The following is a 25,548-nucleotide window of genomic DNA, read 5'->3' on the forward strand; positions in this document are numbered from 1 at the left end:
TAGCACATTCCAGCCATAAAGTTAATGATGGATCAATGTAGAACAAATGCACATCTTCTAAGTCAACCAGTGATTTGCACAAAATCTTCCAGATTACAAACTTCCCCTGAACTGAACTTAAACTGTGCTCTATACTATGTACTCATGGATTAGATAAAAATAAAATATATAAAAATTTCAAGAACTTTATTTGACTACAGATTACCATATTCATTGTGATCTTTGCCTTTAAGCTAAGAACAATAAAATATACACAACAAATAACTTACATTATTGTTGAAAGATTCATGTAGGTATCACAAGAAAGACTACTTTATGACTTCATGCTACACTTGCCACTTAGGAATAATGCAGTCTTTGAGAAACAGCTTTCAAAATTTAAAACATTGAATGCAATTCTTTACTAAGTAAAGTGCAAACCATAAAGCTGTTGCACAGCAACAGATCTTTATTCTTCAAAACAAGGTTATAACTACATCATCTTTAAAGCCTGTAAACTACACTCAAAGTAGAAATAATTTTCCTTATATCAATACACTTTATTTTTTTGGTCCATTACAAAAAAAATCTGTCACAATGTACAGTACAACAGAGGCATAATGCTTGGTGTAAGTGCCACAACTTGATATCCTTACTCAAGTATTTCTCTTTGAAATAATGACAATTATTATATAAAACTTCACAATTCATTTGTCAGTACCCATGCAGTACATATATTTTTTTTAGTTTATACAAATATCTCTTTTTAGATTTCAGCCTTGATTTGGAATCTATCCAAATCAAAGGGCATTATTGTTTGCCTGTCTTTCATGGAGTGAATTCATATTCCATGTTCTGAAAGAAGGCCACTTTCTTGTTCACTTGCAGTGGACAGTTAGGAAAATGATCAGAATTAGAATATACTCTGGTTCAAAAAACGGTCTTTTGAAATATTATTTTTTTATAAAGTTCCTCCCTCCCTGTTGCAGATATAACCTCTAAAATTAGCTTAATTCACACACAAAAAGTATATAATTCTTAAACTGATGATGCATTTTTTGTGTTTTTTTTTTGTTTTTTAAAGCATTAGATTCCTGCATATATACACAAGTAACTGGTCATTACAATGTGCGAAAAGATCTGTTAGCATACGTGGTCATTTAAGTCCACTATTTAATTTACAGCAGTAATGTTGGAATAATACGAGACATTGCTCAAGTATAAATTACAGGCTTGCAATAGCAGCAACAGCAGAGCTTGTGATCATGAGTACACCGATCTGTAATTTGACGTTAGGTTAAAAAACCTGCAAAGACAACCTAGTCTCACTGTGCTTGGCACAAATTTAATTTTTTCATTGAAAGTCAGATTAAATTGCTACTGCTGGAAAAATCTTTATTTCACTATCAAGACACTCATTCAATGTAACTCATGTTTGACTATATCAAGTTTACTTAATTTGTATAATATCTTGACAAGTCTTTGCTAAGTCCCGGTTTAATTCAAAATCAGTCCTGATGTCACATAATCATTTGTGTTAAATGCAAATGCTCTGCCTTTCCAAAACCAATCACCTACTGTACTGCACAATTCTAATATTTCCAATAATACATGAAGTGTATTTGTTATATTTAATTTTAATTGAAATTTCCTTCTAAAATATAAAATGTTCCCTATTTCTGGCTTTGAGTGGTTGGATTATTGTAAATACGTAGAAAGTGCAATTTTTGTTTCCTTTGGTACATTATTATCATGTGCAAACAACTTCACTGTATATCATTGTAACAATAATTTTTTTTGTGAGAATAGTAAATCTTTGAGTTTTTTTGCCATTACCAAGTGTTCATAGTTTTGACAGGTATTGAAAAAGAAATTATGGTGTATTAAATTTCACTGTAGGCACAAAAGTGGTTAAGTGACCATGAAGCTGTTAGATTGTAATAAAAGTCCAACTGGTTCACTAATGCCCTTAGGACTGGAAACTTACTGTCCTTACCCAGACTGGATGATATATGAATCTATACTCTTGCAAGGATGGTTTACTATCCTCTGAAATAGTCAAGCAAACCACCCACTTGCATCAAACCTCTATCTGTGGCTCAGGAGCAAGACCCAACACGAGTGTAAATATGAATAAGCAAAACGTTTGGGCTTGCCAATGATTCACGCAGCCTGAAAATTAAATTTAAAACAAAAATCATCCCAGAATTTAAAAGCCCATCTTCATCATACTTGAATGCAAATCTATAACATTCTGGCTGAAAGTGGCACCCAGTTTACTGGAGTCCAAACCTCATACAACAGGAATGACAGTGATTACTGATCAAGGTTCACAGTAACTGTTGCAATGGAAGCTAAGAATGAAGAGGTGTGCACAGTTGAGATCCAACTATGGAAATCTCCATATGAAATAATTGAGTTTTGAATACTGTTAATAGGTCTTGAAAACTATACTGACCATCAGTGGTCCTGAGCTGTTTACAATAACGTACATCAAAAAAACTTGTGAATTTACGTATCTAGGTTATGTGCACATCTATGATGAGGTGATAAAATAATGATGAACAACGCACACCTGTTTAAAGCAACATAGAAAACTAGAAATTAGGTAGTAAAATACAAAATAAGTTAGAACAAAACAGAATGAAGAAATTAGCAGAGATGGGTGCTGTAGAGTCAGGGTTCAAATTAAGATATTAACAGTTTATCCTGCTGAATATCTCCACCATTTGGAGGTACTTTTTACCTTAATATTTGGGCAATAAAGTGACAGAGTGCATTACTCATTCATTATAGAAATGAGTTTTTTTTCTTTATTTCAGTGGAAATGAATAGAGTCATAGAGATCGACAGCTCATAAAAAGGCTCATTGTGTCTGTGCTGGTCAAAAACAACCAGCTAACTATTCTAATCCCATTTCCAAGCACTTATCCTATAGTCTTGTATGACTTGGCATCAGACGTGCACGTCTAAATACTTCTTAAATGTTATGAGGATTTCTGCCTCTACCATCTTTACAGTTATTGACTTCCAGATTCCCACCACTCTCCAAGTGAACAACCTCACATCTCCTTTAAACCTTTTGCTTCTTCTCTTAAATCTATGCCTGGTCATTGATCACTTCATCAAGCGGAAATGTTTATCCTCTCCACCGTGCCTATGCCCCTCATAATTTTATACATCTCAATCACAGTCCTTTTCAATCTCTTCTGCTTTCAGGAAAACAACCTTGGTCTGTCCAATCTTTCTTTATAGCTAAAATACTTTAGCCTGGGCAACACCCAGGTATATCTCCTCTGCGCACACTCCAATGCTATCACATTCCTATCAGATAGCTATCAATTAAACAATCTGCTCTGTCAATTTATTTGGCTATGTGATCAAGGTCAAAATGACCTCTGTTATATTTCTAATTGATTCTTAAATGGCATTTGTCTTTAGACAAGTAGTATGTGTAATATATGCATTCTGAATTTTGACAAGGACCTTTTGACTTCTCTTCTTTCCCCTTGATCTTTGATTTATTTGCTAATGCATTTTCCAATTTGGTTCTAAAAGTCCACAGCCATAGTCATTGACATCTGTGCCTCATTGGAAGTCAGCAAGAATTATTAAAATTACATCAGGCCTAGGATATCCTGAATGCCAGTCTTGTGGCTGTATTTTGGGGATCATCTTGTGGTCACAGAATTTGTACTCAGCCTTCACATGAACATTATTATGGAATGGCAGTAAGATGGACATCCTATATGTCAGGAAATCTAGACTCTTGAATCTTGAAACAATCAGTGTAAATTGTGGGTGTATACTGCCAGGAGATTTTCAATGCATGCTTGCCAATGCCTAGAACATGCATATCTGCCACAGATGCCATGGTGGAGCTCTAAGGAGTGCATGTAGCACCCAATGAATGGGAACAATATTTCAAATGGTTACAATTAGCATTCAAGTCCAACCCTTTCACAATCTGGTTTGACTCGAAAATAGCATGCATGGTCAATCAAGTAATTGTCCTCCAGGCTGCTGAGACATTTTCACCATATACTGTTCTATTGTGTTGTGTGATTGAATGTTCCATATCATCATTAGGCATGACTTGGGTAATGTTGGTTATTATTTTACATTGGGTGATAGAATGTATCATGTAACTCAATGGCTACTTTCTACATTCTGGATCAGGTTTCAAGTTGATATGTTCAATTCAAACAAGAAATGGCATTACTTGCTGTTTAACAGCAATTTTTGATTGGGGAAATCTTATGAAGTAATAGTAAATACACAGTGCATGGCAAAATTCATAATTTTGTAATGCAGTACTGCAGAAGATAATTACCCTAATTTCAAAAGGGATGTCTTAATAACCATAGTTCTGCAAACAAATGGACCTTTCTGAATTGCAGACTGTCCAAATAAGGTGAGGTTAATGGAACTTCTCTGCCTGCAAATTATTTGTGTCTTCATTTGATTGCAAACAAAACACCACAATGAAACCATTCATAAATCAAAGATTATGTGACAGAATTTAGCTCAACCTGTTCAAGACTTTCAGAATAAGAACACTATAATTTCAGTCATAAATGTAAAGTACTGCATGCAGGACAAACTGGTACTGAGATATGAATACCCTTCAGGCTTTCTGCTATTTGCACTGCTTCCATGATGATTGATTTAATCACTGGTCTCAGCCATTCTTCAACTGGTCACCAGTTAGAACACAATAGCAACTGGTTATAACTCTCCTCTGTGTGATATTTCCCCTAAATACTGTAACTGAGACAGGAGTTCAGTGAAATGGAGAAATGACCACTCTGCATTGCTACACTTCTACATTTCATGATGCTGAACCATTCTTGAACTGTGGTGTGCTAAAGTTTCAATAGTTAGATCTCCTTCAAATTTCACTGTGCTCAGGATTTATGGGGGCGTATGAGGGTTGCTGAACTAGTAGTACATGATTGACTATTTTATGCATGTCTCCATTAAATAGTTAACTTTGTTCAAAGAACGAAGGGACAAGTGATGGTTTAAATGGTGAGTCAATTTTTTTTGTACTGTGATGAGCATGAATGCAGGTGCATGAAGAACAGAGCTAAACCATAAAGATGCAGTCAAATAGACCTAGAATATTTTTCCAGAAGGGCCAAGAGCTAATTTTACAGATTTGCTTAAAATTATGGCAAATTATTGTGACAGTTTTAAAAACTGAAGATTCTTTAATTATACATAAATCACACATTCGCATAATACAATCATGCTTTTATTGCTGATCTGATTGCAAGCTTGAAGACAGCTTGATCTGAAGCTTATTCTTTCCAGGCCAGAATAAAACATCATTAATATAAATATTTTAAGGCTGACTTTGACATCAGGCACAGCATGGACATGGTGTGGGTGGAAACTGGGAAGGTAGCAGGTGAAGACTCGGTGGGCATGAGCACAGGTCAGGACGCCTGCTGGCAGAGGACAAGATGCAAGCGGGTGCTGCAAGCAGAGCTCGAGGGGTCAGTGGGTGCTGCACAGGCAAGCAGTGGGTGAAATGTAGATGGATAACTGGTGGAATGCAGTTAAGCAATCGTGGGCAGGTTGCGAATGAGGTGTACTGGCTATTTGTACTGGTGTGAGGGTCAAGCCATTAACAGGCCTGATTTACATTCTGCCAGTGAGCTATTGGTACCCTGATGCATCTTGCTGATATGCAGATAATAGAAGAGCGAGAATCTGGGCATAGTAGAAGGGGTGTCAGGGAACTGTGAGGTGATGCTGGAAAGCTTTGGAAAGTGTAAGAACCAACCTGTTTCTCTTAATGGGTCAGAAAGAGTGTACTGTTCTTCTTGGCCCCACACTAAAGGCCACATCTTGAGAGAAGTTTTGTATTTGCTGCTTTGACTGTATATTTCCCAATATAAAAAGGTGCCTGGCACAATGTGTCCAATTTAACCTTGTAATTGCAGCATGCACATCACAGAATCTCAATTTGCATTCTGCTACAAGTCTCTGGCATGCTGCAGATAAGCTTCCATTTGAGAACTCTGGGGGAAAAAATGGTAGCTGGTAGTGGCATTAGCAGCACGGTGATTTTTCTTCTAATGTCTCATTCTACCGGGCTGAGTCTCTAAAGATGGTCTTATTGGGTTATGGGGATGGAAGCTATGGCTGTATCGATGCACTGCACTGTAATGTGGCAGTTTTCAGAGGAGGAGGAGAGGGAGGGAGACAGTGTGACAGAGAGAGGGATATTCCACTTATCCAAGTGCCTAACGCATATGAGCTAGAGGGGGCTTGATAGTACAAAGCAGATCCATTTTCAGGCCATTCCTCATAACCTGCTACATCTGTGTTCAGAGAATCATGTGCAACATGTGTGCAGAAGGAAAAAAAGGAAATACAATATGAAACCTATGAGCTCAAATTCTTCATAGGTTCTTTTCATGCTAACTTATTTATATCAGTCAACTTGCAAGGGCATGACTGCCATTCTGGTAGGGAAAAAAATCTCAATGTCATTTTTATCATTGGCACATCACAATAACATCACATGTAAGCCACAGAACGATGTTATCATGACCCAAGTGGCATCATCAAGACATCTATTTATAAGGAGGGACAAAGCTTGCCCAAGAATCTTACAAAGACACAGTGTCTCTTCAGTCAAACTATAACACCTCCCCATTTGAATCCAGTATCTAATGCAAAGTCAACATACATTTGAATTAAATCGGAGTCTCTGTACTAAGAAAATACTTACATCATGACTCACCAGTAAAAAGTAAGCAGTCAAAAAATGATTATATTTAATACAAGGCCTGCTGAGAAACTGTTCATACATGGGTTTCAATGTATGAATGGGTGTGCATCAGAGGTGGTGTAGGTGTGGATGCAGCTTGTTCAGTTGTCACGTTTACTGGTTCTGTGGCTGCATTGTTCTGACAGATTTCCATGAACAGCTCTACATAGGTTTGTTTCCATCCCTGGAACTCTTTGGATGTCAAGCTGGGATTGTCTAGAATCTTGTCTATAATCGCTACTTCTCCTTCTTTTGCCTGAGGGTGATAAACAGAAAGCAAAATCTTGCACTATTAAAGCAGGAAAAATAAATGTACAACAGTATTTGAAAATGCAATACTTTACCCGAATTCAAGTGTTTATTACAACATGCAATCATAGACTTATTTTCAGTAACTTAATTGAGCTATATTTTGTAAATAGAAATTTGTAATTGTTGGAATTACCTTTAACAGCTATGTTGTTTCAATACACCTATGTATTGGAAATACATTTTATATATGAAATCCTGGTAAATATGTAGAATGGAAGGTTAAACTGTGAAGGTAATAGAATTTTAACCTCAGAACAATTGGCTGACTGGCTAGCGAAAGTTGTTACAGAATTTTGAAAGTAAATCAAGTGGATTTTTCATTCACTATATTCAATCCTTTTGAATTAATTATGATGTAAAGTTATTTTTAACATGGGTACTCTTTGGCAGACTAGCTAGAAAAAACATTTACAGCAAATCGTTTTAGCAGCTGATTAGTTGGTCACGTTGCACTTGCCGATTTGTGAACAGCTGTGTTGAAAAATAAATGAGCAATTTGACAGGGTCAGTCTCGCGCTGGTTGTTGCTTGGCAGGTTTTTCTATCTGAAGGGCATTATTTTTGATGAACTCAAATATAAACTTGATGTGACCCAAGATTCAAGACAGGCATGTTCTTTATAACTATGCATGACCACTTTGAGGATGATTGTCTTTTAGAGACATGTGTGTAATTATAGATAGGTGAAATGAACTATAAATAAAAGAATTCACATCTAATTGAGAAGACGGATTAAAAGGTGGAGAAAGCTGTTGCACTTGTGAAGAGAGAGATGTGGGCACTGAAAAGAAATGCAATATTTTGGGCATTCAGCAGCAAACATTCAACGAGTTTATATTTCACCCTGTATTTGATGTATATATCTGGAAATGGGTTACCTGTTGACTTGCAAAGGCCATACTTATTTGAGCATAAATAGAAATCTCAGTTCATAGGAAGGGCATGTATGTTCTGCAAATGCTTTCTTTGAAGACCAATGAATAGCATTCCAAAATACCCAGATCATAATATTACACAGCAAGAAAAATAATGTGCCTTTTTAACAGGCTAAATTCACAAGAAAATATAAACTCAAAGGCAAGAAGTTGATTACATTTTCTTCAACTTGTAACATTATGTTGAAAATAGATGGATGAGAAAATCTAATCAACTTTTGTCAGTCCATTAAAATGAACAAATATAATCACAGAGTAAGGTGATCTGAATTGAACAGTGCACCTGAATAGGGAAAAAAGAATGAAAGAAATATAACTAGACATACCAAAATTAAATAAACAATTTCTATTTCAACAATTCTTGTGCTAATTTTGTACATTTGTTGATTAGAGTTCAGGAACACAAAGGTGATCATGAGAGTTGCTGGACCATCAGCATCAACTGCCAGGTTTTCCATTACCTGAGGTAGTCGTTTCTTGGTCATCTCTATTCTTGCTGACACATGTGGGAGCTTTTGCACGAATAGCAGCAGTTGGAGCCGCCTGCACTTTGTAAAATTTCAGAGCCTAACTTTCCTGCTGCCATGGTTAACTGGCATCGCATAGTTAATAAATCAGGTGATCTGCAGGCTTGTGCTGTCCAGGAATCTGGCTGAAGACGTATCTGCTGGATTAGATATAGACCCAAAGCTATGCCAAACTGCTTCTCTGGTGCCAAATATAATCTCCCAGCTAAAAGGATGTAACTACAGTCAAACTGCATTGCAACTGAAAGTCAAGAACATTACTTCCATCTCCACAGACTCTCTAGTTTTAATTCCTAACTCATTCTTGTCTCAGCTAAAAGCCATTATCCATACCTTTGTTAACTCCACATTTAGTTTCTCCAATGTTTTGTAACATTGCCCTTTACTACACCTGTCAAGTTGAGACCCTCATTCATGCCTATATTACCCTCTGTTTGACTGTTCCAACTCTCTTCCAGCTGGCTAAAAATCCTCTATACTTTTCACAAACCTTAGCTCAAATAAAATGTTGTTATAGCATTTCTAACTTGCACCAAATCTCATTTATTTATCAACTTTATGTTCGCTGACTTAAGTTGGGTGTTCGGTCTGTCAACTCCTCAATTTTAAAATTCCCAAATTCTCAAATTCCTCCACGGCTTTGTAACATTTCCCAGTCTTAAAAAGTTCTGCAATTTCGATGCTTCTTCAGTTCTGGACTTTCTTGCCTCCTCAACAGTAAATGCTCAACAGTTGGCAAGCTTGCATTTAGCTACCTCAAGAGAGATCAATCCAGCACTCTTAACTGTTCTGAACTGTACAACTTGATGCTTATTCTGTATAACGTCCTGCCCTTTGCGATTCCCAGTGTCTTACTATTGTCCTATATATTGACTTAAAAATACTCATAACTGCTTACAGAACTTTCCAAGACCTCCCTCTGTGCTATATCTGGAGCAGTCTCCAACCCTACACTTCAGCCTCCAGTCTAAATCTTTAGAACTTTCCACCAGTGGGGGCAGACCATTTTGGCATCCTGTCTGTACTCTGCCTCCTTTATTTTTTCTGACCAATTCAACAGACTACTCAAAACTGATGTATTTGACCTCTTCGACCAAAGCTCTTCAAGTTCCTGATGATTTCTAAACTAGATACTTTTCTTTGAACCTTAACATACAGTACAAACATGAGGAGATCATGTTACCCCCAAAGTGATAAACAACTGTAACTAGTTGCTGAGTTTAGCCCAGCTATGAATTATTTCCCTGTTCTAACCTGGACTAATTGAAGCATCTTTCATGGTGCTCAGGTCCAAAGTCTTAGTTTAATCCTGTAACCAAACCAGTCTAGCTTTGAGCGATATACTGCATAACTTTGTTGATCCACTGGGGATCGTATACCTTTAAAGATTTAATACTATTACAGTGTAAAGCAAAACAATAAGAAACTACATTTACATTATTTATTTAAATAAGAAAACATCTCAAAGCATATCATAGTTCAGGCTCGTAATTGGGATTGCATCTCATCAAAGAATCATGTTGTTAAAGCACGAAAGGTGCCATTTCGCTCAGTTTTGAGAAACTCACTCATTCTCCACTTTAAGACAGCGCAGCGATAGTCATGAAATTGAGGCTGGCACTCTTGTCAACTCGGTGAAGAATATGAGAATGTTGAGGAGAGATCTTTGGGGAATAGCAGAGATGGCTTTGCAAGCGTGAGTAGAAATACCACTGCTGGGCTTTGTTGGATTTGGTAGTACAGGTAGTTACAGAACCACGTAATGATAGCATCACAGAGGTGAATCACAGAGATGAGACAGAATAGAATGCCATGGTTGACTGGATCAAAAGTGACAAAGGAGAACTTGGAGATTATAGCTTTGTGGACAACATCATAAAGAAGATTCTTTGAGTGTATAAACTTGTTTGTCGACTGCTTGTCTAAACAATCTGGTCTCAGAGTTGTGTAGAACAGGCACTGACTGAAGGAATTTAATTTTTGAATTAAATTCAGAAGAAATGCTGGATATCAAGTCGTGTGGTGGTGATGCATTCCAGACCCTTTGAAAGAAAGGGTAGGATGAAAAAAGACACAGAGAAGTTACAGCCAGTTAATTCTAACTAACTTAACAATAATTATTTATTTTTTAAAAAAGGGAATATCCTACCTTAATTGTGCTCTTTAGAATTCTAAGCTTGTGCAATTTTTCATTGATAACTGGATTGTCGCATCTCTTTACAAAGGACCTCTTGAATTCCTGTTTGGTGGAAAGTCGATGCTCTCCTAATGGAGACACACTGGCGTTCTCCAATGCCTTGTACAAATCCTGCAAAGAGTCCCCTGTTTTCTCTGGTGTGGGTTCTGGTAAAGAATTAAATTCAATAAGTCTAGGATACGTGATTGACTCAGAGCAGCATTTTCACTTCATTAAGTGCCTGATATAATCCTAGTTTGAAAGAAATGAAGACTGGATGCTGAATTAGCTTACTGACTTTAATTAAACAGGTATCTCTTGACAAATCAACTTCTAGCATGGAAAACCTATTTAACAGCTGAGTTAATTTATATTAGCTTTGTTTCATCTGGAGCACATGATTTGACCAAGGATTAATTGTTTTCAAACTAATTACAGAATTAATAAAATGATTTAGAATTTCACAAGGAAACTCTACAATAAGATTGAGGCAAAGACTATCTTATCTAAAGACTTTTTCAAGTGATTCACAGACAAAGGCCACTTATGGTTTTCACTAACAACATCTCGACAAACTTCCTAAACAACTTACGTACACTTTTAGCATCCTTTATTTAAAAGAACCTTAATTCTTGTCATAAAGACTACCTGCTCCTGAGTTGTATCTGTATAGTTTGATCGCATCAAAGAAAACATGGCCTCTTAAATTTTACAAAATAAACACCTAAAGAACTGCAGATGTTGGAAATCAGAAACAAAAATGGATGCTGCTTGGCCTGCTGTGTTCATCCAGCTTCACACTTTGTTATCTTGGATTCTCCAGCATCTGCAGTTCACATTATTTCTGATACAAAAATGGAAATTGCTGCCTGAGTTCTGATTTGTCTCCACAGATGCTGCACTACCTGCTTTTTGTCTCTTAAATTTTACATTTGCTGACTGTGAACTGATATCTTCCCTGGTGCCATATGACCTGGAATTAATTCTTTACCATACTTTCATTGTGACCCACTGAGACAAGAATGTGGACTAAAGTGCCCACAGCCATATTGATAGGGTCATTCAGAACTTCCAAACAAATTATTTTTTGGCCAATATGAAATAAGGTCAGTAAAACCAAATACTTACAGCACTGCAAGGGCAACCACAAATCGAAAGTAGTTGAGGAGATAATCTAAAGACTAAATGGTAACTGGGCAAACTCGGCATAGCACCTTCTCTAAGGCTAAGCATTTATTTAGCTGGGGAACGGGGATATGTAGCAGGCTAATATAATGGGCACTCTTAACTCCAAGGATCCCAAGAGACATTTTAAAGTGAAAAAGCAATTTGATAAAAAATCACAGCATACCAAGTATAAGTGTCCGATTAAAGTAGACAGTCAATGGAACAAGTAATAGGAATGGGGGAGAGATAAACAACAGGATTGTATTTAACAACAACATAACATGAAGTAGGGGAAGAAAAAACACCACTATGATGTAACAGCAGCAAGATACAAAGCTTACAGGATCTTTAAGTACCCCAATTACCTTCAACCAGGATTTGAGCCTAAACTTTTTAATTATATTGCAGAAGTGGATCAAACTTGAGAAGATGCCAGCCCTCTTTCAGCATATTAGGCAGCTGGTGACAAGTCAGACAAATTATACACGTCACAAAAGTAATTATTTCTGATCATTCAGCTAATATGATAGATCTTCAGCAGGTTGTGTCACCACAAGCAAAACAGGAAAATTCTTCTTTTCTGTGCTGTGTTGGTAGAAGCATTAGAAGTTGCTAGTAGCCACAAAACTAGTTTAAGAGTAACTCTCCCCTCAAACAGTACCAATTTCCTTTGAAACTGTGCCAAAGAATGCTCAATTTCTAATAATATGTTCCAATGGTAAGAAATACCATCAACTTTAATGACAAAAGCAATTTGCATTGTATATTACCTCAAAGGTAGAGGAATCAATGCACAAAGCATAACATGAACAATAGGTAAAAAAAAAATGCATGGTATGCCAAAGAAGAATTCAAGTGAAATGACTGAAAAAGTCTTGTAGCACAGTGGCAGTGTCCCTACCCCTGGGCTGGGAGACCCAGGTTCAAGTCCCACCGACTGCTGAGGTGTGTAATAATATCTCTGAACAGGTTGATTAGGAAAAAAAAAGATTAAGTTTTAAAAAAAGGGGAATAAGAAGCAACATTGTTGAAGAGCTGGTTTTACAGAGGGCACTAAAGATAAAAAGGAAGTTTCAGAGGGGTGTAGTGATTGAATTTGAGAATGTTAGGCTTAGCTGGTTGGAAGCACAGTTGTAAAGGACACAGGGAGGGCTGGAGGTGTGGAGAAGACATTAAAGTTAGAAGAGATTTTCAGGCAATTCTTAGAGATAGACATAAATGCGTTTCAACACAAGGACAATAATTTTAAATTATAGGCATACGGGACCAGGATTCAGTGTAGGTCAGCTGGGACTTGAATGGTTGGGTGAATCAGATATGGTGAGGGATAGAATTCAGGCAGCAGAACATTTGATGAGTTGAACAGAGTGAGGATGATGAGCAGTTGAACAAGAGATGTAAGAATAGTTGACTCTGAAGATAGATGAAAAGTTTCTGTAACAGATGAACTAAAGTGGGGCGGAGAAAGATGATGTTGCAGAGATGTAAGTAGGCAGTCTTTGTGTTAGAGAGTATGACTCTAAGTTTGCCAAGAGTCTCATTCCAGCTGATATGATGGTCAGGAAATGGTACTGAATGAGTGGTAGAAGTGTAGAAGTAAAATGATGGCTTCAGATTGTCTTGAACTTGCGGGAACAAATGTTAAGTGTTCACACCAGGGAAAACAATCAAAGTGGGTGAAAATACAAGTTTTACTGGGAACAGAAGTTCAAAGTTTGCAGTCATAGGTTTAAACAGTACAGAAACAATCCCTTCGGTCGAAATCATCCGTATTTCCCACGTTTCCCAAATCTAAAATAATCTCACTTGGTTGCATTTGGCCCATATCCCTCTAAACCTTTCCTATTCGTATTCCTGTCCGAATGTCTTTTAAATGTTGTAACTGTACCTGCATCTACCAGTTCCTCTGGCGGTTTATTCCACACACAAAACACTCTGAGTGAAAATGCTGACCCTCAGGTCCCTTTTAAATCTTTCTCCTCTCACTTTAAAAATATGCCCCCTTGTCTTGAACTCCCCCACCCTAGGGAAAAGATCTTTGCTATTCACCTTTTCTACACACATCATGTTAAGTGATTGTGCATATTGACAAACTCTGTAAATATTGCTAACACTTTATGAGGTGTTTCTGACATATCATTAAAATCTTCATCCAGAATGCCACATTGAAAATATTTTAAAATGGACGCACAGAAAAATGCAAATGCTAATGATTATCACCCATTTATCATCCAGCTACTGAGTTGAAGAGCAGAGTAGGTACAACTTGTTTGGTTAGGGTCAATTCTTGCAAGGTCAACTTGTATTAATGAGTTGTAAATTTAGGACACTTACACACACATCAGTTATCTATCATCCCAGGCATGTACAGAACCTGAGTAGAATTAAACATCTCACAGTGATGACATGGCAACTGTAGCAAGCAACCTGACATAAGCTGTCAAAGTGGCAGATTATCCCAGAACACAGTCCGGGACCACACAAGCAAATGATCAACAAAATTCTTTACCCAGGTCAGAGAAGCAAATTGTCTGCTTAAATGAAATAACCAAATTAAAAGAGTATTAAATCAGGCCTCAAATGAAAACATTTTCAAATGAACAAAAAAGAACATTTGATAGTGATGAAATTTAAAGTTAAAAATCGGTACTGACCCTCCTGTTTGATAACTTGTTTAAAAAATAGACTATTTTCTGGTGGACATGGTATGAGGCATTAGCATTTTGTTCAAAGAGATACCTCAGCCAAAGTTAAAAGTCAAAATGACACAAGCTTTCGGACTGGTCTGTTCCAATACTAGAAGATGGTTTTGCATTCATGGCTATTAGTTACAGAAAACCATCAATGTCAACCTGTTATGGGTCAATGTCAACATGAAGGAACAGCTGCACCACAGAAAAGGTGATGTGCCAAAAAAAGGAAGTGGATTGTCAGCGTATCTAAGGTCAGAACCTCTTACAAAATACTCGTCATTTGTGGTGCTTTTCGGACACAAGCTCATTTGAAAACATTGGGAAGTAAGAACTAATAAATCACGATGACTTTGGTCTCTCCAGATTTGCTGCCTGTGAGAGACAAGTTAGCCTGATATGGGTAATATATAGATGGTGCCGAGTGATAACAAGCACTAGAATATGTGCCCCCTCTTTATGAGCTGACTCCACTGCACTATGCAATAGCTTATTCTTGGAAAATTTATTTAATCCTCATGAGACTGTAATTGAGACACTTGATTGCCTTAATCCACCCAACAAAAATTCACAGCAAGCCCAAGGCAAAAATTTGCTAATATTGACATTTACATCCACCGATGGCCAAAATACCCAGATTCTGTCACTCTGTTGTTAAACATATTACCATTTGTCCACAGCAGACCTTAACTTATTTTCTGCATGTTGGTGTCTAAATGTAAACAACTCTATTCATAACCCGTCTCTATGTATTTATGAATACCATGTGCCCCTAAATTTGTCTTGAACAACTTTAATCTGAAAATCCTACACCTGATGATGGAACAGTGCTCCGAAAGCTTGTGATTTCAAATAAACGTATTGGACTACAACCTGGTCTCGTGTGACTTCTGACTTTGTCCACTCCAGTCCAACATCAGCACCTCCACATCATGAAAAATTCTTGTTTACAAAAATGCTACAGACTTGAACATGTACCATGACTCTACAACTATGTTGGATGCAGACCAGAACGTTGTCACCTTATAGGTACCAACTGTCAGGAAAGATAGATTGTTAAAATTACAAAATTAACTTGTTAAAAAAAAGATTGCCATATACTGGTTCTTGAAATTTAAAACACAGATACAACTATATATGCAGTATTATTGAGAAAGGTCCTCGTTAGCTCATTTATCTCCGTCTTTTCATCATATTCCACACCATTCATGGTAATAGAGCAACTATATTGTAGCCATCCTCGATCTTTCACAGGACAACCCTGAGAACTACAGGTAGAACCCTGTGCATTACGCTACTACAGCTGATTCCATGGATGGTGTAACTTCATCTTGTACTGATTAGCTCTCAAAGTCTGTACGTGTAGTTCTAAACTGTCTTGTAAGTGCACATGAAGCATGCCTTGTAAATATGCAAAAGAGCCCACATAGTTTATTAGTTTCCCTCATAACACATTGAAGTATTATAAATTTTTTGATCACATGGCACTTCCGTTTCACTTATTGCTCCAATATAGAACTAAGCACTGCTAATCTTATGAATCTTTTATATAATTGAACAATCTAGTTAAATTATAGCTCTCAGTATTTAACAGTACAGGGGTCTGTCAGGCACTTGGTTGAAGTCATGTGCCTTCTCAGAACAATTTGCTATTCCATGTGATTTTCTGACTCATTTAAAAAAAAGATGTACTTTCATAGAACTTACCCACATCTATCTGCCTCTATTTTAGTACCTCAATCTTAAAATATAATAATACTATCTACATTTCATCACAGAGGTTAGTTATCAATGTGACTAGTGATAGAGATGGAATGGTAAAACTATGGTTTTCGAAATCACATTCAGTAAGTCCAAAATTACAAGATCATCAAGTGCCTTCAATAGAATTCAATGAAGGGTGAATAGCACATTGCGATGAAATCTGCAAATATTGTGCATATGGAATTTATTTGTACACAGTAGTACTTTACAGAGAAATGATAAAATAGCACAAGCGAAGCATTAGATTAAGCTACACAATTTCTAAACAATCAAATTGAACTTGAGGATTCATTATTGTACACATTGGGGTAATTTTATGGAGACATCATTGGTCTTGTCTGCCAATTAGAGAGCTGGCAAGAAACTTGTATTATCTCTTCTGGACATGCCATTAGCATAAGTGGTCACTTACAGGTATTCCTTGGAATTAAGGATGGAAATGCTGCCCTAAAGGAATTGCTGGCCAAACAGAGGCCAGATACCCTTCAACTCACTAGCTTTCACCAGAGAGATGGTAGCTGCTGTGGGAATGACACGCACTCAAGGCTGAGGATTGGGAAGTGAGTCAGGACTGAGCTAAGTCATGGAGGGAGGGAGTTTGTCGGGTGGAGCTTGTAGGGGAATGGGATCAGGAGCAACAGCAAGAGAGTTACTCTGCAGAGGCCACCTGCCTTCCTGATGCTGGGTTCCCAATCAGGCACTGAGTACCTTTGCACAAGGGAACACTCCCCCACTGCCCCCAACTTCACCCGCACCCACTTCCAGCAGATGATAATCAACTAATACCAGTTTATTTGTCATAGTCCCTATATAACACAGACCTGCCTCCAGCTGGCGATACCAGGAGCAGTGAGATCAGGCCCTTCAGTGCTAGTTAATGAGTCACTTACAGACAACACTGGCTGGTGGGATGGTATAAGCAACCACGGGTCTTTCCACGTCCAAACTAATTTTAACAGAGACAGGAACTCCCCACCTACGTCCGTGACACCACCCACGCCCTCCACCTCCTCCAGGACTTCCAATTCCCTGGCCCCCAACACCTCATATTCACCATGGACGTCCAGTCCCTGTACACCTGCATTCCGCATGGAGATGGCCTCAAGGCCCTCCGCTTCTTCCTGTCCCGCAGGCCCGACCAGGCCCCCTCCACCGACACTCTCATCCGCCTAGCTGAACTCGTCCTCACACTCAACAACTTCTCTTTTGACTCCTCCCACTTCCTACAGACTAAGGGGGTGGCCATGGGCACCCGCATGGGCCCCAGCTATGCCTGCCTCTTTGTCGGTTACGTGGAACAGTCCCTCTTCTGCACCTACACAGGCCCCAAACCCCACCTCTTCCTCCGGTACATTGATGACTGTATCGGCGCCGCCTCTTGCTCCCCAGAGGAGCTCGAACAGTTCATCCACTTCACCAACACCTTCCACCCCAACCTTCAGTTCACCTGGGCCATCTCCAGCACATCCCTCACCTTCCTGGACCTCTCAGTCTCCATCTCAGGCAACCAGCTTGTAACTGATGTCCATTTCAAGCCCACTGACTCCCACAGCTACCTCGAATACACCTCCTCCCACCCACCCTCCTGCAAAAATTCCATCCCCTATTCCCAATTCCTCCGCCTCCGCCGCATCTGCTCCCACGATAAGACATTCCACTCCCGCACATCCCAGATGTCCAAGTTCTTTAAGGACCGCAACTTTCCCCCCACGGTGATCGAGAACGCCCTTGACCGCGTCTCCCGCATTTCCCGCGAAACATCCCTCACACCCCGCCCCCGCCACAACCGCCCCAAGAGGATCCCCCTCGTTCTCACACACCACCCTACCAACCTCCGGATACAACGCATTATCCTCCGACACTTCCGCCATTTACAATCCGACCCCACCACCCAAGACATTTTTCCATCCCCTCCCCTGTCTGCTTTCCGGAGAGACCACTCTCTCCGTGACTCCCTTGTTCGCTCCACACTGCCCTCCAACCCCACCACACCCGGCACCTTCCCCTGCAACCGCAGGAAATGCTACACTTGTCACCACACCTCCTCCCTCACCCCCATCCCAGGCCCCAAGATGACATTCCACATTAAGCAGAGGTTCACCTGCACATCTGCCAATGTGGTATACTGCATCCACTGTACCCGGTGCGGCTTCCTCTACATTGGGGAAACCAAGCGGAGGCTTGGGGACCGCTTTGCAGAACACCTCCGCTCAGTTCGCAACAAACAACTGCACCTCCCAGTCGCAAACCATTTCCACTCCCCCTCCCATTCTCTTGATGACATGTCCATCATGGGCCTCCTGCACTGCCACAATGATGCCACCCGAAGGTTGCAGGAACAGCAACTCATATTCCGCCTGGGAACCCTGCAGCCATATGGTATCAATGTGGACTTCACCAGTTTCAAAATCTCCCCTTCCCCTACTGCATCCCTAAACCAGCCCAGTTCATCCCCTCCCCCCACTGCACCACACAACCAGCCCAGCTCTTCCCCCCCACCCACTGCATCCCAAAACCAGTCCAACCTGTCTCTGCCTCCCTAACCGGTTCTTCCTCTCACCCATCCCTTCCTCCCACCCCAAGCCGCACCCCCAGCTACCTACTAACCTCATCCCACCTCCTTGACCTGTCCGTCTTCCCTGGACTGACCTATCCCCTCTCTACCTCCCCACCTACACTCTCTCTACTATCTTCTTTACTCTCCATCTTCGGTCCGCCTCCCCCTCTCTCCCTATTTATTCCAGTTCCCTCCCCCCATCCCCCTTTCTGATGAAGGGTCTAGGCCCGAAACGTCAGCTTTTGTGCTCCTGAGATGCTGCTTGGCCTGCTGTGTTCATCCAGCCTCACATTTTATTATCAGGGAGCTTAAGCAACATTTTCCTCCATGAATAAATGCCCTCTTTGCTTCCAAACACACCACAACAGTGGACATAAATTTGTTGGCACAAATTTTCAGGCCAAAAGCCCTAATTATTTCTTTAGAAAAGTTTTAGGACCATACTTGTTTGTGCTTTAGGCTTGCACTTACCTGGATTTAGATTGAACTAACTGCCCAATGATTCCTTACACTGAGCATAAACAGATATGTAGCCCATTAGTCTGGGCTAGAATTGAATTCGTATTCCAGAGCTAAAAAGTCACCGTTCTGACGATCCTTCCCCTCAATTTCCACATACTTCATGATTCCAAAATGCTAAAGAACCGCGGATGATGGAAATCAGAAACAAAAACAGAAATTGCAAGAAGAAATGCAGGTCAGGCAGCAAGTCAGAACTGAAGAAGGATCTCCACAGATGCTGCCTGACCTGCTGAGTTTTCCAGCAATTTTTGATTTTGTAACTTCATCATTCCGTGTGCCGTTAAAACACTGAATTCCTGTGTTCATGACATTTACTATTACACAATAGTTAATACTATCTCATTGTCAGCCTTATTATTGTTTCTGCACTTTCATCACTTCTTATGAGTTAATGCAACTTTTATAGTATAAGTATGTACTCCAGGAAAAAGTATCACAATGGCACAGGACGTTACAGCACTTGCATGTTGTATTGTGGATTCCGTTCACATGTGAAAGCCTTTACCTCAGCTGAACAACTGTGATGGGATGTTAAGGTCTTAAGATGCTAGTCTTCTCCAAACAAGGTGGGGGGGTGAGAATGTGAATGAATGTCAAAGCAAGATGCTTTTAATCTGATGGTGGAATGTTTCAGGACAGACCTGAAAGAGTCTCTGGAGAAGGTTTACATCAGCAGTGTAGATGGGTGGATAGCCAGCCAACTGAACAAACTTAACTGAGTTACAGCAGAATGTTTTATGCTGCAAAATGCAACACAGCTTGTACTTCCCTTCAGTATTCCACAATGCTGCACTGAAGTTATGTTTTTTGCCTATTGCTAGCTGTGAAAACTGCAATATAAAAATTGCTTTAAAAAGTTAAAGTTTGCAGCTGCAAATGCATCTGCTGGAAGTTGAAAAAAAACCTCCACAATATTTGCATATTGATTGTACAAAGTTCTGCAGAGAAATAGGAAAGGTTAAAAGGAGCAAGAGCTTAGAACCGTTGCAACAGATGAGCTGAGAATTTAGACACGATCAATTATGAGAGCAAAGCCAGCACACAGGACAGTGTTAATGGGAACTGCAGATGCTGGAGAATCCAAGATAACAAAGTGTGGAGCTGGATGAACACAGCATTATAGGTTCACAGCAAAGCTGCAGCAGAGAAATAAATTGATGTTGTAACATAAGAAACTTGGGCAACAGCAGTGCTATGTATGGCATAATTTTGAACATTTCTAGAGATAGAAAAGATATGTGTAGATTAAGGAAGGCCAGTCAGGATGGATTTCTAAAATCAAATTGTTGAACAAATATAGTAGAGATTTCAATATAAGCAACAAGAAAATTCTGAAAATAGCCATAGAGCTCAAGACTTGAACTCTGCTTCTCTCTTCACAGATGCTGCCAGAGCTGCTCAGTTTCTCCAGGATTTTTAAAAATGTTTTTATTTCAGATTTCCAGCTTCCACAGTATTTTGCCTTCATTTGAGCAAGTCTGGCTGGATAGATAAAAGGAATGAAGTGAATATGAACTTCAAGAAGGGTTCTAATAAATTGTCCGTAAGGGCTATAATAGAAAAAGTCAGGCATACAATACATCAGGAAATGCAGCAGCATAGATAGAAAATGGCCGACAGCAATGAAACAAAGTCAAAGTATAGGATATAACTCAGACTTGAAAAAAGTTGTAAGTGGTAGAGTCTGGGAGTTGGGAGAGAGTGCAGAGGAGATGTACCGGGATGTGCCTGGGCTGGAGAGTTTCAGTGACAAGGAGAGATTGGATAGACTGGGGTTGTTTCTCTTTGAGCTGAGGAAACTGAGGTGGGATGTGATTGAGATGTATAAAACTGTGAGGCTATAGATAGAGTAGACAGAAAAGAACAATTTTCCCTTTGTGGAGGGATCAATGGCCAGGGGACATAGATTTAAAGTGAGGGGCAGATGTTATAAAAGGGATGTGAGAAAGGCATTTTCACTCAGATGGCAGGAAGAATCAAGTAGACACTGCCTGCATTGATTGTGCAGGCACAAACCCCCATAATATTTAAGAAGTGTTCAGATGTGTACTTGTGATCCCAAGGCATACAAGGCTATGGGCCAAATGTTGGAAAATGGGTTGGAAATGCTTAGGTGGTTGTTTTTTCTAACCAGTCTAGACTTAATGGACCAAGTGGCTTTTTCCTGTGCTGTAGACATTCGTGTCTATGAATAATTTGGACTTGCATAGAATGAACTTGGGAGGAAAATGATCAATGCCGATGGAGTGAAATAAGATCTTAGTGTGCCCTTTTTATTCAGATTTGAATTGCTTTTTAATGTGGTTCAATATAAATTTGTTTATAAAATTGGCTGGTAATGAAAGAGAGGGGATATCAGCAAACCACAAGAACAACTGTAAAACAGGCTTTCGGATGATGACTAGTTTGGCAGAATGCGTACTTGATTGGAAAATGCAATTTTATGTAGATAAGCCTGTGGCAATACATCTTGCGAGCAGAAAGAATGAGTGGAAATACTTAATCAATGGAAGAACACTGAAGCTTGTTGATTAATGTAAATTGTCAAACATAAAATTGCATGACAGTGGAACTGCAGATTATAAAATCGGAAAATAAAAGCTACAAGACACATGATAGATGTGGAGTAAATGCTTAGCTATACCTTTACTCCAGGCTTAACTAATTAGCACCGAACTTTGGGACACAGGAGGTCTTTACTGGAAATCACAGTGACGGGGGAGATGCATGCACATCAGTACAATGGAAGGCAGATTGCAAAAACATAGTGATCAGAGATAATGGGAACTGCAGATGCTGGAGAATCCAAGATAACAAAGTGTGAAGCTGGATGAACACAGCAGGCCAAGCAGCATCTTAGGAGCACAAAAACTGATGTTTTGGGCCTAGACCCTCCCTGATGAAGGGTCTAGGCCCGAAACGTCAGCTTTTGTGCTCCTAAGATGCTGCTTGGCCTGCTGTGTTCATCCAGCTTCATACTTTGTTATCTCGCAAAAACATGGTTTTTTTTTCTATTCATTCACAGGATGAAGGTGTCGCTGGCTAAGCCAGCATTTATTGCCTATCCCTAATTTCCCAGAGGGTATTTAAGAGTCAACTGCATTGATGTGTGTCTGGCGTCACGTGTAGGCTAGACCAGGTAAGGACGGCAGTTTTCTTCCCTGAAGGACATTAGTGAACCAGATGGGTTTTTTGGACAATTGGCAATGGATTCATGGTCATCATTAGACTCTTAATTCCAGATGCTTATTGAATTAAAATTCTGCCATCTGCCATGGTGTGATTCGAACTTCAGTCCTTAGAGCATTTCTGGGCCTCTGATAGCAGAGTCCAGCGATAATACCAATAGGCCTTTGCTTCCCCCTATGTTATTCCTGATAATTATTCTTGGAAAACAGTGGCAGGTTTGGGCAGAGTCAGCATGGATTTATGAAAGGGAAATCATGCTTGATCACCTACTGGAATATTTCAAGGATGTAACTAGGAGAGTTGATAAGGGGAAGCCAGCGAATGTGGTTTATTTGAACTTTCAGAAGGCTTTCAATAAGGTCCCAGTTAAGAGATTAGCATGTAAAATGAAAGCATATGGGATTAGTGGTTGTGTACTGACTTGGATAGAGAATTGGCTGGCAGACTGGAAACAAAGAAAAGGAGTAAATGAGTCTTTTTCTGAATGGCAGTCAATGACAAGTGGAGTACTGCAATGATCAGTACTTAGCCCCAGGTATTCACAATGTAAGGGAACTAAATGTAATATTTCTGCAGATGACACAAAACTGAGTGGGAGGGTGAACTGTGAGGAGGATGCAGAGATGCTTCAGTATGATTTGGACAAGTTGAACATGTGGGCGAATGCATGGAAGATGAAGTATGTGGGTAAATGTAAAGCTAGCCACTTCGGCAGCAAAAATTGGAAGGCAGATTGTGAGCTGAATGGCAATAGATTAGGAAAAGAGGAGGTAGTTAATAATATTTTTTAAAATGATACATTAGTTTGCAAAACTAAATAGGGAAAAATGATTTTATCTTGTCAGAAGGTCAGTGATAGGACAGAAATGATTGTGTATTCTAAGGGAAAATTTGATAACAATCTGAAGCAGAGGAAGGTCTGAGAGCAATGATAGACAATACATCAATTGCACCTTGAATTGCGACATGCCAGATAATTTTCTTTTGTGCTTTACCTTATGTATACTGGCCAAAGACAATTGAAAAAAGACAAAGCTTAAAGTAATAAAATGTAAAAAGAATAGTTCGTTTTGAGGAAATGAGAATTGAATAAAGGAAAATAAATTGAAAAATGTTATTAGCAGAACTAGAACAGAGATGGGAAACATTATAAATAGCATTCAAGAGAGTCCTGGGGAAATACATTCTGCTGGAAGAAAAGACAGAACCAGCGATTATGATATACATAAATGAATACAAAAGTAAGGACAAAATTGAAATGAATAAAAATGCAATATATCAAATAGAGAAATAATAAAGCAGAAAATGGCAAAAGGGAACAAACGGTTAGGAAAGAACAACAGTTCAGAAGGCAGATGTTAAAAGTTGAATTATCAAATAATTTAGAAAAAGGAATGTGAAATATTCTACTGACACATAAATAACGAAAGGAAAATCAAGAAAGAGATGCAGCTACTAAGGCATGAGCTTTATAAACTCACAGGTAATGATACAAATATTATATAATCACTTTTACCTGATATTTCCCAGTAAATCCCACATAGCAAACATGATACTTGAAGAAGAAATCACAAAATATGTAAAAATAGATATTCAGGTACCGATAGCAGAGGCAGAATTATATTTTGTTTTCCAGAAGGGTCAAATAATGATCTAGAACATTAGAGTCAGCAACAATAGCAGAATGGATAAGAAGAAATAAAAGAAACACTTGGGGATTAAAAGTACTTGCTCAGGTTGAACATAAGAACGTAAGGACTAGGAGCAGGAGTAGGCCATCCGGCCCTTCGAGCCTGCTCCGCCATTCAATAAGATCATGGCTAATCTTTTTGTGGACTCAGATCCACTTACCCTTGTTCTCACCGTATCCCTTAATTCCTCTATTGTTCAAAAAAAATCTACCTTAGCTTTAAAAATGTTTACTGAAGTAGCATCAACTACTTCACTGGACAAAGAATACCCTAGATTAACAACTCTCTGGGTGAAGAAGCTCCTTCTCAATTCAGTCCTAAATCTGCTCCCTCTAATTTTGAGGCTATGCCCTCTTGTCCTAGCTTCACCTGCCAGTGGAAACATCCTCTCTACTTCTATCTTATATATTCCCTTCATAAATTTACATGTTTCTATAAGATGCCCCCTCAATCTTCTGAATTCCAATGAATATAATCCCAATCTCCTCAGTCTCTCCTCATAAGCCAACCCCCTCAACTCCGGAGTCAACCCAGTGAACCTCCTCTGTAGTCCCTCCAGCGCCAGTACATCCTTTCTCAAGTAAGGAGACCAAAACTGCACATAGTACTCCACGTGTGGCCTCACCAGCACCTTGAACAGCTGCAACATAACCTCTCTGCTTTTAAACTTAATCCCTTTAGCAACGAAGGACAAAATTCCATTTGCCTTCCTAAGTACGTTTATACCTACAGACTAACCTTCTGTGATTCATGCAAAAGGACACCAAGGTCCCTCTGCATAGCAGCATGCTGCAACTTTTTACCATTCAAGTAACAATCCTGTTTACTATTACTCCTACCAAAATGTATGACTTCACATTTACTTACATTGTATTCCATCTGCCAGACCTTTGCCCACTCACTCAATGTATCTACGTTCCTCTGCAAAGTTTCACAGTCCTCTGCACACTTTTCTCTGCCACTCATCTCAGTGTCATCTGCAAACTTTGACCCCCTACTCATGGTCCCCAACTCCAAATCATCTATATAAATCGTAAATAATTGTGGTCCCAACACCGATCCCTGAGGCACACCACTAGTCACTGATTGCCAGCCAGATAGGCACTCATTTATCCCCACTCTTTGCTTCCTGTTAGTCAACCAATCCTCTATCTGTGCTAATACTTTACCCCAATGCCATGAATCATGGACATCTTATGCAGTAGCCTCTTGTGCGGCACCTTGTCAAAGATCCTTTGGAAATCTAGGTGCACCAT

General features: G+C 39.3%; 1 protein-coding gene across 6 annotated transcripts in view; it reads right to left on the bottom strand.

Moving 5' to 3' along the window:
- Positions 1 to 283: 283 nt before the first annotated feature.
- cnksr2a (connector enhancer of kinase suppressor of Ras 2a) overlaps positions 284 to 25,548 on the bottom strand; it is a 473,904-nt gene continuing 448,639 nt past the window's right edge. For 5 of the 6 annotated variants that reach the window (XM_048541088.2, XM_048541090.2, XM_048541087.2 and 2 more), the window contains 2 exons: positions 10,686 to 10,879; positions 284 to 7,019 (listed from right to left, as the gene is read on the bottom strand). In XM_048541088.2, coding sequence (XP_048397045.2) covers positions 6,798 to 7,019; positions 10,686 to 10,879 — 416 coding nt within the window. In that variant the 3' untranslated portion in view covers positions 284 to 6,797. The remainder of the gene's footprint in view (positions 7,020 to 10,685; positions 10,880 to 25,548) is intronic. The other variant, XM_048541091.2, reaches the window with a different exon arrangement.

Source organism: Stegostoma tigrinum, chromosome 12 (genome assembly GCF_030684315.1).
Source record: "Stegostoma tigrinum isolate sSteTig4 chromosome 12, sSteTig4.hap1, whole genome shotgun sequence".
NCBI classification, from domain to species: Eukaryota; Metazoa; Chordata; class Chondrichthyes; order Orectolobiformes; family Stegostomatidae; genus Stegostoma; species Stegostoma tigrinum.